At 37.8% G+C, this 16,359-nt stretch overlaps 1 protein-coding gene across 1 annotated transcript in view; it reads left to right on the top strand.

Annotated features, from left to right (window-relative positions):
• LOC121380846 overlaps positions 1–16,359 on the top strand; it is a 31,896-nt gene that overhangs the window by 3,304 nt on the left and 12,233 nt on the right. Inside the window, exons 2-10 of the mRNA XM_041509836.1 lie at positions 614–706; positions 2,676–3,116; positions 4,945–5,044; positions 6,618–6,756; positions 7,600–7,657; positions 8,259–8,364; positions 14,524–14,609; positions 15,197–15,314; positions 16,098–16,223. Of these exons, the coding sequence (XP_041365770.1) occupies positions 614–706; positions 2,676–3,116; positions 4,945–5,044; positions 6,618–6,756; positions 7,600–7,657; positions 8,259–8,364; positions 14,524–14,609; positions 15,197–15,314; positions 16,098–16,223 (1,267 nt within the window). The remainder of the gene's footprint in view (positions 1–613; positions 707–2,675; positions 3,117–4,944; positions 5,045–6,617; positions 6,757–7,599; positions 7,658–8,258; positions 8,365–14,523; positions 14,610–15,196; positions 15,315–16,097; positions 16,224–16,359) is intronic.

The following is a 16,359-nucleotide window of genomic DNA, read 5'->3' as shown; positions in this document are numbered from 1 at the left end:
AAAGATATGTCGTAAAACAGGGTCACATCCCTTTGATAAAAACAAATATTGTGTAAGACGTGATATTGTATAATATAAAGGTATATCGTAAAACAGGACCACAGCCTGTTGATAGAAACAAATATTGTGTATGACGTGATATTGTATACTATAAAGGTATGTCATAAAACAGGACCACAGCCTGTTGATAGAAACAAATATTGTGTATGACGTGAGTTTTGTTTATTATAAAATATGTCGTAAAACAGGGTCACATCCCCTTGATAGAAACAAATATTGTGTATGACGTGATATTGTATAATATAAGGGTATGTTGTAAAACAGGGCCACAGACTGTTGATAGAAACAAAATTTAATATTGTGTATGACGTGATTTTGTTTATTATAAAATATGTCGTAAAACAGGGTTACATCCCCTTGATAGAAACAAATAATGTGTATGACGTGATATTGTATAATATAAAGGTATGTTGTAAAACAGGATCACGTCCTCTTGATGGAAACAGATATTGTGCATAATATGATATTGTATACTATAAAGATATCTCGTGAAATAGTGCCACTGCCTCTTGATAGAAACAAATATTGCTTAAAATTAATTATTTTTCTACAGGACACCAGCAGCCAGGATGAGCAAGAAGGTGCAGGTAGCCAACTGAAGAAGGAGTTGAAGGAACTCCAGAAAAAGATCAGCGGCGACGGCCAGGTAATATACGAGCTAGGCATGACTTATTTTCGTATAGTCGTATCTGTGTAGAATACATAACTGTCTATGTTCGTATAGTTGAGTATATGTAGATTGTAGAACTATATATGTTCATATAGTTTGGTATATGTAGATTGTAGAACTGTCTATGTTAATATAGTTTGTTATGTGTTGCTTGTAGAACTATCTACGTTCCTACAGTTTAGTATGTGTAGATTGTAGAACTGTCTATGTTTTAATAGTTTAATATGAGTATATTGTAGAACTGTCTATGTTAATATAGTTTAGTATGTGTAGATTGTAGAACTATCTACGTTCCTATAGTTTAGTATGTGTAGATTGTAGAACTGTCTATGTTCTAATAGTTTAATGTGAATATATTGTAGAACTGTGTATGTTCATATAGTTTAGTATGTTAATATAGTTTAGTATGTGTAGACTGTAGAACTGTCTACATTCATATAGTTTACTTTGTGTAGAATATAGTTGTATGTCCATATAGTTAAGTAGGGGTAGATTGTATTATATTATATTTTTATACAAAGAGTCCACGGGAAAAACGACCTAAGTCGTAATTTGGTGCAAATGAGATTTCCCCACTATCTTAATCTATCGACATCATGGTTTAATTGTGTATTGTGAAAGCGGATAAATTGTTATGTTGTTCTTCTTGTATCACAATTCATTCTTCTGCTAGCCATCATTACTGAAAAATATATTTACTTAAAAAACAACAACAACATAAAACAACAAACAAACATAATATATATATATACATATATTGATTGATTGATTGAAACATTTTATTGATTTTTAAAAGAACAAATGATTAGGCAGAGGTTACACAACTTACTAGGCCTTCTCCATAATACATACATGTTACGACAGTAATGTATTTTTGCAATTTAAATGCCGGTTTAGATAGATGCCGATTTGGACTGCATATTAAATAAAGTCAACAAAAACATCATATATTATCGTATATAACATCTATAACATCCCACAGTACAGTATGCAGTGTAGTTTATGAGCATTGAAAATGAACACATTCGAGCATCATGAACCTTTAAACAATCAATATTTCTCCAAAACTGTACAATGTGACTGTGGCCGTTTTCCCCGTGGACTCTTCATATATAGTATTTAGTGTAGATTGTAGGGCATATACAAGACAAACATAATAAATAAAGTTCAATATGAAAGTTATTCTTGTTTTACTTGGAGTGATACGTCAATAACTCAGCTGTGTTAAGACACGGAAGCTGGACTCACACCTAGACTAACATAATATTAATATAGTGAAACCCCTCAAAACCAGACTCTTTGTTAACCGAAATTCCCTCAAAACCAGTGGGTTTTTTACGGTCCCTTTTCTAATATTAGTACAGAACAGAACATCTCTAAACTGGATTCCACTTAAAACTGGACTCCACTTCAAACTGGACTTTATACTTGGTCCCATGAGTATCCGATTTAGAAAGGTTTCAGTGTAGTTTTATTAACACAGTGAAATTAGAACAGGCTTTGACTAGCACGGTACCAACATAGGGAACTTCATTCATTTCAACATTTTCGTGCTTATATCCAATTAAGGTTCAAGCAGCTGTTCACCTATCTGGGCTGTCTGTCCAGGACAGTGGTTAGTTGTTAGTTAGTGGTTAGTGAGAGCGAAGAGGGTGTAGTGGCCTTACACCTACCCATTGAGCCCTTAAGAACTCGCTCTGGGTTGGAGCTGGTACCGGGTTGTGAACACTGTACCTACCAGCCTGTAGTCCGATGGCTTAAGCACGACGCCATCGAGGCCGGCCATAGGGAGCTGAAGCAAGACACATGCTTTTAACTAATAACAGTAGCTGTAGCTTACGCTTGAAACAGGTTTTGATTAAACGGAGTAATAACAGTTATGTTAACATAAGGAAGCAACAGACAGGTTTGGATCAGAAGAGTAATAAGTGTCTTGTTAACATAGGCAAACTCTCAGAGTACTGACGAATCTGGCAAACGCAGCGAACTAGGACACGAGATGCCTGTACTTGAGGATGATCCGGGGTCTGGTTCTACTGACGTAGGAGCCACGGATCCCGCGGGAGAAAGAGCTTTAGAGGCTGGATCTGGTGAGACAGAATCCATGCATCGTGTAGGAGAAAGAATGATAGAAGAGGGATCTGGTGAGGCAGAATCTATGAATCGCGTAAGAGAAAGAATGATAGAAGAGGGGTCTGGTGAAGCAGAATCTATGAATCGTGTAAGAGAAAGAATGATAGAAGAAGGATCTGGTGAGGCAGAATCTATAGGTCGTATGGGAGAAGGGATGCTAGAGGCTGGATCTGGTGAGGCAGAAAGCATGCCACTAGAAGCAGGATCCGGGGAGTCTAGCAACCTCGCTGGAGGAGAAGCTGAAAACATCCAGGTACCACAAGAGACATCAACCAAACATTCTCAGTTTTCAGAGTCTATATTACAGTGAGATGTCCAATAAGATTGCAATCTTGTAGGGTCTTTATGTATTAATATTCGCTTTGTTTCACTGGTGGTTGTTGTAGGCGTGTGGACGTGTGGGTTTTACATAATCATAATAACTGTTACTACAGACTGATTAATACTTAGCTGAGAGATTGAGGCTCATGGTAGTTATTGGTGAGTGGAAGATAAAGTAACAATACTTTTTGGTGATCGACTAGTAGGAGACTCGTGGCAGTTACTGGGGAGTGGGAGACTCGTGGTAGTTACTGGCGAGAGACTCGTGGTAGTTACTGGCGAGTGGGGGACTCGTGGTAGTTGTTAGTGAGTGGGGAAACTCGTAGTAATTACCGACAAGTGGGAAACGCGTGGTAGGTAATACAAAGTGAGAGACCTGTAACTACTGGCATAGAGTAGATTCATGGTAGTTATTGGCAAGTTATTGGTAGTTTTATTATTTCATTTTTTCTGTAGTTATAACTAGCAAAACGATGTTAATTACGAACATAAGAGTTTGCGTGTTTAATTGAATAGTAGATTTAGACAATCTCTGGAATATAGTTGTAGTCTAGTTGTAGAATCATTGAAGTTACTACTGATGACTTAGAAACGACTGCTAATAGCAGGCACGTGGTAGACTCGTGTAGTTGTTTGTATTTTGCATTGGAACCTGATGTTATAATATGGTGGGCCGAGATTGTCAGTTTATTAAAACCGTAGTTGTATTTGTATTTTGCATTAGAAACTGAGATTATAATATGGTGAGGCGAGATTGTCAGTTTATTAAAGGGACATTCCTGAGTTTGTTGCATTGTAAGATGTTTTCGACTAATAAAATATTTCTACAATTAAATTTACATATTAAATATATTTTCTTGTTTATAATATCAGTGTCTGTACATTCAATGTGTTTCTAGTCGTCTTAATATTTGTAAGAAGCTCAAACTGGATAAAATGAAATTTAACCTAATAATCGTTAAAAAGTCTCTGTTAGTCGATAACATCTTAAAAATTGCAGAAAATTCGGGAATGTCCCTTTAAAACTGTAGTTGTATTTGTATTTTGCATTAGAAAATGATGTTAAAATATGGTGGGCCGAGATTGTGAGTTTATTAAAACTGTAGTTGTGTTTTATCTTTTACATTAGAAAAAAATATGTCATAATAATTATAGTTAGGCGAAGTTGTGCATTCATTAAAACTGTAGTTGTGTTTGTATTTTACTTTAGAAAATGATGTCATAATATAATTACGAGAGATTGCGGCTTTAAATACTAGAACACTTAGTTGTAATGATACACGAAGTAATACACGAACCGTAAACACACGCAATCCCTGTATGTCTACCGGCCTCGGCGGCGTCGTGGTTAGGCCATTGGTTTACAGGCTGGTAGGTACTGGGTTCGGATCTCAGTCGAGGCATGGGATTTTTAATCCAGATACCGACTCCAAACCCTGAGTGAGTGCTCCGCAAGGCTCAATGGGTAGGTGTAAACCACTTGCACCGACCAGTGATCCATAACTGGTTCAACAAAGGCCATGGTTTGTGCTATCCTGCCTGTGGGAAGCGCAAATAAAAGATCCCTTGCTGCTAATTGGAAAGAGTAGCCCATGTAGTGGCGACAGCGGGTTTCCTCTCAAAATCTGTGTGGTCCTTAACCATATGTCTGACGCCATATAACCGTAAATAAAATGTGTTGAGTGCGTCGTTAAATAAAACATTTCTCTCTTTCCCTGTATGTCTGATATTTACTAATCTACGTTGTCTCTCAATTCCAGTCACGACGTGCGACGAGAAACATCCGTAAGAAACGGCTCGCCATTATGGGCCACAGGTGGCCGAAAGCCATTGTTCCCTATTCCTTTGCCGACTCCATGAGTGAGTACAGATTTCAAACACCGATACTCGCTGTTACCTACCACTAAAGGCAACGCTACACGATACGAATGCCTCGTACGATAATAGCCACGAGACTTACCAACTGCATAGCAACTGGTGAAATCGTAATGTGTCTTGTCAATTGGCTACTCTCGTGGCAATTTTCGTCTGAGACACTCGTATTGTGTGGCGCCGTCTTCAGTACCTGTTTAATCAGGCCCGTAGCCAGCGTTTTGAGAGGGCGTGGTCGTTTAAGCAATGCAAATCTAATTTATTTGTATACTCTGTGAACAGAAAACCAATCGAACAAAGCTATATTTAATTGCTAATATGTACTTAAATCAAATATCGCTTCCATGTTTTTAAAAATATATTTGTTCATATAAACATAGTTAAATTAACCCTAGGTTGATCTAATCCTTTTTTTTAAAAATTATTTTTGCATAAATACGAAATAAACTTTTGATTTGATTATGTATGAATACATCTGATTGTCTTAAATTAAGTTTCAACTTTACGTTTTCAATTATTATGTGTATTAATTCAGTCCTTGGTTTTAAATTGGTTTTGTTAAGCTAACTAACGTGTGAACAACCGGCCCCGTGTGTCTATTATTCTCTGATTTCACCCACTGTGGGGGACATCCACTCTGTCTGTCAGTCCTGTTATGGGATGATAGGCAAATATATAATGTGATGGGGGGGGGGGGGGGGGCACGTTATGGCCCGTATGATCCCACACTACAGGGCAGTTGCCCCCTACCACCCCCCACCCCCCCCCCCCCCCCCTCCCCCCAAAAAAAATCCTAGCTACGGCCCTGCTCTGGCTACACCAGTGTCACCATTTTATATTTTTTAACTCATAGAATACATTTTGTAGCTGAAACCAACTGTTTAGGCATCATTATAAACACTGAGATGTTTCACATAATAAAAAGACAGTGACAATCAGATCACTTCAAGTTATACATACGAAACTCTAGCTATATATCAATAATGTTGAACTTATACACGAGGAACTCTATATATCCATAATGTTGAATTTATACATGTGGAACTCTATATATCCATAATGTTGAAATTATACATGTGGATCTCTATATATCCATAATGTTGAACCTATACACAAGGAACTCTATATATCAATAATGTTGAACTTTTACATGAGGAACTCTATATATCAATAATGTTGAACTTATACATGTGGAACTAACTCTCTCTCTCTCTCTCTCTCTCTCTCTCTCTCTCTCTCTCTCTCTCTCTCTCTCTCTCTCTCTCTGTGTGTGCGTGTGTGTGTATGTGTGTGTATCTATAATGTTCAACTTTTACATTGTGAAACGCTGTATTATTGAAGTTATACACGTGAAAATGAATATTATTTTCATAATGTTGAAATTATACGTATGGAGCGCTACAATATGAAGCTCTTTAGGTTTTGAAATGATACACATGAAACTTTACCGATAGGTCTTGGTTTTGACCGTTATACACATGGAGTCTGTATACGCCTATGTCATGATGCTGAACACCTAAGAAGATGTGTGCGACTCATGTATTTTCGTGGCATTTTGTAGCCGACACCACCAAAGCTGATGTTCTATCCGTGATGGCGTTCTACGAGAAAAACACGTGCGTCAAGTACGTGCCCAACGGGGATCGTGCAAAATACAACCTCGACCACTGGGGCTACCTCTACTACCAACGATTGAGCAGGTCAGTGCATCGTGCTTTACATTTAAAGGTCCATGCTCCATTACGGGCAAACGCTACACTAACATTTCAAACTAGTGATTTTAGGGGTCTACTATCATTACAATAATCACTGCTAAAACTGGTAAAATGTTAACATGTTAACATGTTAAAATGTTAAGATAATATTAAATACAAAATGTACAAATCATAAATAACAATTTAGGATTACACATAACAATGGAGTGCGTCATTATAATGAACCGAGAACCGTATCATTTATCGCTGTAAGGCATCCCATACGTTGTTAGTGTGCGTAAAATTTGAACAGTAAGACAAGGATTACACTGGTGTGTTACCTTGTGTGTCTATGTTATAATCGCTTTGTTTACCGCGTCTGTTTTACATAATGCTTGTCTTTTTGTTTACAGCACATCTATTGTATGATGCTTGTCTCTTTGTTTAACGCGTCTTTCTTGTATAATGCTTGTCTCTTTGTTTAACGTGTCTCCATTGTATACTGCTTGTATCTTTGCTTAACGCGTCTCTATTGTATAATGCTTGTCTCTTTGTTTAACGTGTCTCCATTGTATAATGCTCGTCTCTTTGTTTAACGTGTCTCCATTGTATAATGCTTGTATCTTTGCTTAACGCGTCTCTATTGTATAATGCTTGTCTCTGCTTAACGCGTCTTTCTTTTATACTGATTTTATTTTTTATTACGTCTGCCTTGACTATAATTGTATTTTTATTTATAGCGTCCGACTTGTATAATTCGTGCCTTTCTTTACAACACCTCTCTTGTATAATGCTTGCATCTTTGTTAACAACGTCTCTCTTGTATAATGCTTGCCTCTTTACTTACAGCTGTTGGTCAGTGATCGGTAACTCAAACAAAAAGCAAACCATTTCCTGTTGTGGCCGAGTAAGTCTATCAATATTTATATATTTATATTCAAATGCCTTTTTTTGTCTCCACGTATGTATGTATGTGCATGCATGGGTGGGTGGGTGGACGGACGGACGCACGCACGCACGCATGCATGCATGTATGTATGCACGCACGCACACACACACACACACTAACACGTATTTTTCTATGTTGTGTCTGTCTGTATCTCTCTCTCTCTCTCTCTCTCTCTCTCTCTCTCTCTCTCTCTCTCTCTCTCTCTCTCTCTCTCTCTCCCCGTGTCTCACCTATCTCTACCTCTCTCGGTCTCTCTCTCTCTGCCTAACAACGTATTGGAACATTAACCCTGCTCCCCCGTGTATTTAAAACTATAACTATATACTCACGTGAAGTTTAGAGTTACTTGTTAACATGTGTATATTATGTATTAGACTATAACACATTTAGCACAATCGTGCAAATAGGATTTAAATTATACTAGACTTTTCGATTTGTATTTATCACCAGACTGCCTGCCGAAACAGAATCCATGAATGTTTTGGGTAAAAACCAAGTTCATGTCTGTAAATAAGTATTTTAGCATGTAACCGAGTTAACTGGAGTTCGTGAATTTCAGACTCCGTGTATTCACGAAAACGCCCACGCCCTCGGACTGTTTCATGAGCAGCAGAACAACGAACGAGAAGGTTTCATCAGAATCGAGTGGCAAAACATACAGCCTTGTAAGTAGTCCATTGTTTCACCCAAAACACATAGTCCTACCAGTGGATTATTCCTTATGAAACATACAGCCTTGTAAGTAGTCTACTGTTCCATCCAAAACACACAGTCCTACCAGTGGATTATTCCTTATGAAACATACAGCCTTGTAAGTAGTCCATTGTTCCATCCAAAACACACAGTCCTACCAGTGGATTATTCCTTATGAAACATACAGCCTTGTAATTAGTCTACTGTTCCTTCCAAAACACAGTCCTACCAGTGGATTATTCCTTATGAAACATACAGCCCTGAAAGTAGTCTACTGTTCCCTCCAAAACATACAGTCCTACCAGTGGATTATTCCTTATGAAACATACAGCCTTGTAAGTAGTCCATTGTTCCCTCCAAAACACACAGTCCTACCAGTGGATTATTCCTTATGAAACATACAGCCTTGTAAGTAGTCTACTGTTCCTTCCAAAACACAGTCCTACCAGTGGATTATTCCTTATGAAACATACAGCCTTGTAAGTAGTCTACTGTTCCCTCCAAAACATACAGTCCTACCAGTGGATTATTCCGTATAAAACATACAGCCTTGTAATTAGTCTACTGTTCCCTCCAAAACATACAGTCCTACCAGTGGATTATTCCTTATGAAACATACAGCCTTGTAATTAGTCTACTGTTCCTTCCAAAACACAGTCCTACCAGTGGATTATTCCTTATGAAACATACAGCCTTGTAAGTAGTCCATTGTTCCATCCAAAACACACAGTCCTACCAGTGGATTATTCCTTATGAAACATACAGCCTTGTAAGTAGTCCATTGTTCCATCCAAAACACACAGTCCTACCAGTGGATTATTCCTTATGAAACATACAGCCTTGTAAGTAGTCCATTGTTCCATCCAAAACACACAGTCCTACCAGTGGATTATTCCTTATGAAACATACAGCCTTGTAAGTAGTCATTTGTTCCATCCAAAACACACAGTCCTACCAGTGGATTATTCCCTGTGAAACATACAGCCTTGTAATTAGTCTACTGTTCCTTCCAAAACACAGTCCTACCAGTGGATTATTCCTTATGAAACATACAGCCCTGAAAGTAGTCTACTGTTCCCTCCAAAACATACAGTCCTACCAGTGGATTATTCCGTATAAAACATACAGCCTTGTAAGTAGTCTACTGTTCCTTCCAAAACACAGTCCTACCAGTGGATTATTCCTTATGAAACATACAGCCTAGTAGGTAATCTACTGTTCCTTCCAAAACACATATAGTCCTACCAGAGGATTATTCCTTATGAAACATACAGCCTTGTAAGTAGTCTACTGTTCCTTCCAAAACACAGTCCTACCAGTGGATTATTCCTTATGAAACATACAGCCTTGTAAGTAGTCCATTGTTCCATCCAAAACACACAGTCCTACCAGTGGATTATTCCTTATGAAACATACAGCCTTGTAATTAGTCTACTGTTCCTTCCAAAACACACAGTCCTACCAGTGGATTATTCCTTATGAAACATACAGCCTTGTAATTAGTCTACTGTTCCTTCCAAAACACACAGTCCTACCAGTGGATTATTCCTTATGAAACATACAGCCCTGAAAGTAGTCTACTGTTCCCTCCAAAACATACAGTCCTACCAGTGGATTATTCCGTATAAAACATACAGCCTTGTAAGTAGTCTACTGTTCCTTCCAAAACACAGTCCTACCAGTGGATTATTCCTTATGAAACATACAGCCCTGAAAGTAGTCTACTGTTCCCTCCAAAACATACAGTCCTACCAGTGGATTATTCCGTATAAAACATACAGCCTTGTAAGTAGTCTACTGTTCCTTCCAAAACACAGTCCTACCAGTGGATTATTCCTTATGAAACATACAGCCTAGTAGGTAATCTACTGTTCCTTCCAAAACACATATAGTCCTACCAGAGGATTATTCCTTATGAAACATACAGCCCTGTAAGTAGTCTACTGTTCCCTCCAAAACATACAGTCCTACCAGTGGATTATTCCTTATGAAACATACAGCCTTGTAATTAGTCTACTGTTCCTTCCAAAACACAGTCCTACCAGTGGATTATTCCTTATGAAACATACAGCCCTGAAAGTAGTCTACTGTTCCCTCCAAAACATACAGTCCTACCAGTGGATTATTCCGTATAAAACATACAGCCTTGTAAGTAGTCTACTGTTCCTTCCAAAACACAGTCCTACCAGTGGATTATTCCTTATGAAACATACAGCCTAGTAGGTAATCTACTGTTCCTTCCAAAACACATATAGTCCTACCAGAGGATTATTCCTTATGAAACATACAGCCTTGTAAGTAGTCCATTGTTCCATCCAAAACACACAGTCCTACCAGTGGATTATTCCTTATGAAACATACAGCCTTGTAATTAGTCTACTGTTCCTTCCAAAACACAGTCCTACCAGTGGATTATTCCTTATGAAACATACAGCCCTGAAAGTAGTCTACTGTTCCCTCCAAAACATACAGTCCTACCAGTGGATTATTCCGTATAAAACATACAGCCTTGTAAGTAGTCTACTGTTCCTTCCAAAACACAGTCCTACCAGTGGATTATTCCTTATGAAACATACAGCCTAGTAGGTAATCTACTGTTCCTTCCAAAACACATATAGTCCTACCAGTGGATTATTCCTTATGAAACATACAGCCTTGTAATTAGTCTACTGTTCCTTCCAAAACACAGTCCTACCAGTGGATTATTCCTTATGAAACATACAGCCCTGAAAGTAGTCTACTGTTCCCTCCAAAACATACAGTCCTACCAGTGGATTATTCCTTATGAAACATACAGCCCTGAAAGTAGTCTACTGTTCCCTCCAAAACACACAGTCCTACCAGTGGATTATTCCTTATGAAACATACAGCCTTGTAAGTAGTCTACTGTTCCTTCCAAAACACAGTCCTACCAGTGGATTATTCCTTATGAAACATACAGCCCTGAAAGTAGTCTACTGTTCCCTCCAAAACACACAGTCCTACCAGTGGATTATTCCTTATGAAACATACAGCCTTGTAAGTAGTCTACTGTTCCTTCCAAAACACAGTCCTACCAGTGGATTATTCCTTATGAAACATACAGCCCTGAAAGTAGTCTACTGTTCCCTCCAAAACACACAGTCCTACCAGTGGATTATTCCTTATGAAACATACAGCCTTGTAAGTAGTCTACTGTTCCTTCCAAAACACAGTCCTACCAGTGGATTATTCCTTATGAAACATACAGCCCTGAAAGTAGTCTACTGTTCCCTCCAAAACACACAGTCCTACCAGTGGATTATTCCTTATGAAACATACAGCCCTGAAAGTAGTCTACTGTTCCCTCCAAAACACACAGTCCTACCAGTGGATTATTCCTTATGAAACATACAGCCTTGTAATTAGTCTACTGTTCCTTCCAAAACACATAGTCCTACCAGTGGATTATTCCTTATGAAACATACAGCCTTGTAATTAGTCTACTGTTCCCTCCAAAACACATAGTCCTACCAGTGGATTATTCCTTATGAAACATACAGCCTTGTAAGTAGTCTACTGTTCCTTCCAAAACACAGTCCTACCAGTGGATTATTCCTTATGAAACATACAGCCTAGTAGGTAATCTACTGTTCCTTCCAAAACACATATAGTCCTACCAGAGGATTATTCCTTATGAAACATACAGCCCTGTAAGTAGTCTACTGTTCGCTCCAAAACACAGTCCTGCCAGAGGATCATTCCTTACGAAACATACAGCCTTGCCTACATTCAATATTCCCTCCAAAACACAGCGTTGGCAACATTCAAGTTCATTATTTAATCCAAAACACATAGTCATACCAGAGGATTATTCCTTCAGAAATATACAGCCTTGTAAGTAGTCTACTGTTCCCTCCAAAACACATAGTCCTACCAGTGGATTATTCCTTATGAAATGTGGAGCATTGCCAACATTCAATAGTTCAATACCCTCTCCGTATCACACAGCGTTGTCAACATTAATAGCGCATTATCCCATATAAAACATGCAACCTTCTCCATACCCAACAATTTAATATTCCCTCCAAAAGAAATTTAGCGTTGTCATCATTCAGCAGCCCAATATTCCTTTTTAAACAAATGTAGCATTGTACCTACGATAATATATATATATATACAAAAATAAACTGAAGTTTGACCTAGTACAATAGGCGTACGGGCTCCCAATTTATGTATAGGCAGAAAACTGAGTTTTAACCGAATTAAACGAAAATGTCAGACACTGGATAACAACATTTATTCATATTAGCATTACCGTACTGTCAAACAGCTATATAGGGTTGCAAACGAATCGCTACGCATTTTTACATTATAATATTGTGGGTAGAATGATGGAAATACATGGTGAAAAGGTTTAAGGCAAACTCATTTTGCCCGAATATCTCCATCGGATTTGACTCCAGCACTGTGGGTGGCGGGTGGGCGTTGCACCCCGTCTCGTACGCTTATAAGTACAAACACTAAGATGATCAAAAACACATTTATTATACAACCACTGATATTTTATGCAGAATTTTTTTTTTTTAGTATATACTTAAAGGGACATTCCTGAGTTTGCTGCATTGTAAGATTTTTCCGACTAATAAAATATTTCTACGATTAAACTTACATATTAAATATATTTTCTTGTTTAGAATATCAGTATCTGTACATTCAATGTGTTTCTGGTCGTCTTAATATTTGTAACAAGCCCAAACTGGATTTTGTCTTCAAATAATTTCGTAAATGAAATTTAACCTATTGTCCGAACCAAATTGTTAACAACTAGAAACATTACTCTCCTACCTTTAATTGCCGTTAGATTTCCTCCAAAGTTTGTCCAGACAGAAATCTTGAAAAAACCCACTACAATGACACAGTTTCCACATACCAGATGATAACTATGTCGCCTATATCGACTTCGCTGAGAGCGCATAGGGCAAAAAACATGTAATTTTGTGCTAGCTGCCATTTTGACTTTTTATGGAATATTCTCCAAGAGGGGTGAAAGGATAGGACTTAATCTAACAACGTCATTACAAGTTATGATATAAAAGCAGACGTGATAACGTCATATTATTTATTATTATTATTATTATTTTAATGATACCACAAGAGATCATTGGATTCATATTAATTGTGTCACATACTTTGGAGGCTTTCACCCCTCTTGAAGAGTATTCCATAAACAAGCAACATGGCAGACGGCAAGAAAACTGCATGTATTTTTTCCTATGCAATCTCAGCAATATCGGCGACATCGTTGCAGTCTCGTGTGTGGAATCTGTATATTTGTAGTGGTTTTTTTACGATTTGTGTCTGGACAAACTCTGGAGGAAATATAACGGCAATTAAAGGTAGGAGAGTAATTTTTTGTAGTTGTTAACAATTTGATTCGGACAATAGTACAAATATTAGAACGATCAGTAACACGTTTAATATACAGCCACTAATAATTTATGCAGCAAAATAAATTCGATATGTAATTACAATCGTTAAAAAGCCTCTGTTAGTTGATAACATCTTAAAAATTGCAGCAAACTCAGGAATGTCCCTTTAATTATAGTGGTGAAAAACGTCTCTGTTACTCTGTAGCAACATGTTAATAATTAGGTGGCAGGACGTCGGTCTAAGATCGATCCCCGTCTGTGGGCCTATTGGACTCTTACTTGTCCCAGCCAGTGCACCACGACTGGTATATCAAAGGCCGTGGTTTGTGCTATTCTGTCCTTGTGGGATTATGTATATAAAAGATACCTTGCTACTAATGGCAAAAAGTAGCGGGTCTAAGTCTATATGTCAAAATTACCAAATGTAGCCGATGATTAATCAATCAATGTGCTCTAGTGGTATCGCTAAACAAACCAAACCACGGGCGTAGGAAGGTGTCAAAAGGCGGGGGCATACATACATACACACACGCACACGCTCATGTATATATATATATATATATAAAAATACATGTACATGTATAAATATATAAAAACCATCGCTGCTACTACAAAGTGGGGGAGGCACATGCTCTCTTGACCCCCCCTCGCTTCCTACGCCAGTGAATTTTTTTTTTTAAACTTAATAATTTCTACACTCTGGTGAGTCCCTTTAAAGAGACATGAACTTTTTTTTTCCAGCGCACATGTACAACTTCATGCAGATGAGCAGCAACGTGGTGACCTTCCCCTACGACTTCTCCTCCATGATGCACTACAGCGTCACTGTGAGTACAACCGGGTTGCCACAAAATCTGTAACACTCGGAACATCGCCGCAGAACAGACGCAAATAATTATCATATTCCGATATATTATTTCAACTTTCCCAATCCGTGGCAGACAATCTACGACTCTGCGCCTGTAACATAGTGTTTAACCTGCAGGGATCTGGGTCCGTGCTTATAAAAATTTTAGTGTCTTGACATAGGACCCAGTTTCACAAAACATCGTAAGCCTAGTTTTGCACGTAAATGCAAATCTACGACTAAACCACAATTCTTAGTACTATTATTGTTTAACAAATATAGTTAGAAGAACACATGAACACATATTTCATTTTCTTTTGTCTTTAACATACTTCAGCTTCCGTAATGATTTAATTTCCTGCGTGAAATAGATGTCAAACACGTGTAAACGCACGACTGGTATAACTACTGGAAGCAGACGCAAACGTACGATGTTTAGATGTTTAGATCTTTAAAAAAAACCTCGCGAGATTGCAGCTTTAAGTTTTATCTTTGTCGATGGGGGGTTGGGGGAGGGCAGTTGCTTATGGAATAAAAAGTAATTGGTATGGCATGTTTCATTTTCAGAGTTTTTCCAAGAATAAGAAGCCGACGATAACGAGACTCATTGAATCTCCCGAGTTCATCGTGGGCGGCAAATATTTTTACATGCTGCAACAGATTTCTGAAATCTCATCGTGTAGAAGTAAGTAACTATATAGCATCTGCTTATTATTCAAGTTAAAGTGATTGATATTACCGTTATTAAATTATTGTTATTGCCGATTGTAAGCCGTTGTTATTACCATTATTGTTATTACCGTTATTGTTATTATCGCAGTTAACGCCATTTTTAAAGTCATTTAAAAAAAATACAAAAATACAGTAGTCGGTGATGTAGATTAGCCAATTGGTAGGCCTCTATATTACACACACACACACACACACACACACACACACACACACACACACACACACACACACACAACAAACACAATAAAAACGCACCCCAAAACAAGACAACAACAACAACAAAGAAACCATAACGAAAATCAAAACAAAAAAGTTTTTAAAAACCCAAACAACGACAACCAACAAAAAACAACCCCAACACATTCATCCACAACACGTATTTGTGTATGCATATGTGGGTATTGTGTTAGATGGATTGAAAAGAAACATTTCCGTTTTAATAGTTTGACATTATAATCGTTTCTTACAATGGTTATATCCTGTATATTAATAATACTTTTATTACAGCTTTTTCTTTTTACCGTTAGTTTACATATTACTCAGAATCTTTTGCTTAAATTATAACTTTTAGAAACATTCAACATGATGTCGTCCCGGTGTTTGTAATAATCTGTATTTAATTTTATCTGAAATATAAAAAAGTATATGCCTTGAGAATTAGAGTTAAAGCTTTAATATTTAAAATACGTTTTTTTTGTAACTAGTTTTGGTTTTCTTTGTTGTTCTTGTGTTTCAGCGGTTGGAAAGTGTGAGGACATTCCATGTGAAAATGACGGGTACGTGACTGTGAAACGTGGCAAATGCGCATGCGTGTGCCCTGATGGTTTAGAACCCTCTACCGGCTGCACCACTCCCAAAATGAGTATGTACACTGATATTATATACTATATAGGAGACATTATACAGAGCCGTACTAAACTTAAACTAAGTGGGGGGGGGGGGGGGGGGGGGCAGTATACAGACCTCGGAATTCACATCCTCTTGCGGCGGCAATTTTG

This window comes from Gigantopelta aegis, chromosome 9 (assembly GCF_016097555.1).
Source record: "Gigantopelta aegis isolate Gae_Host chromosome 9, Gae_host_genome, whole genome shotgun sequence".
Lineage (NCBI taxonomy): Eukaryota > Metazoa > Mollusca > Gastropoda > Neomphalida > Peltospiridae > Gigantopelta > Gigantopelta aegis.
The sequence above is the reverse complement of the archived record's forward strand: the minus strand, read 5'-3'. Positions and strand labels throughout refer to the sequence as shown.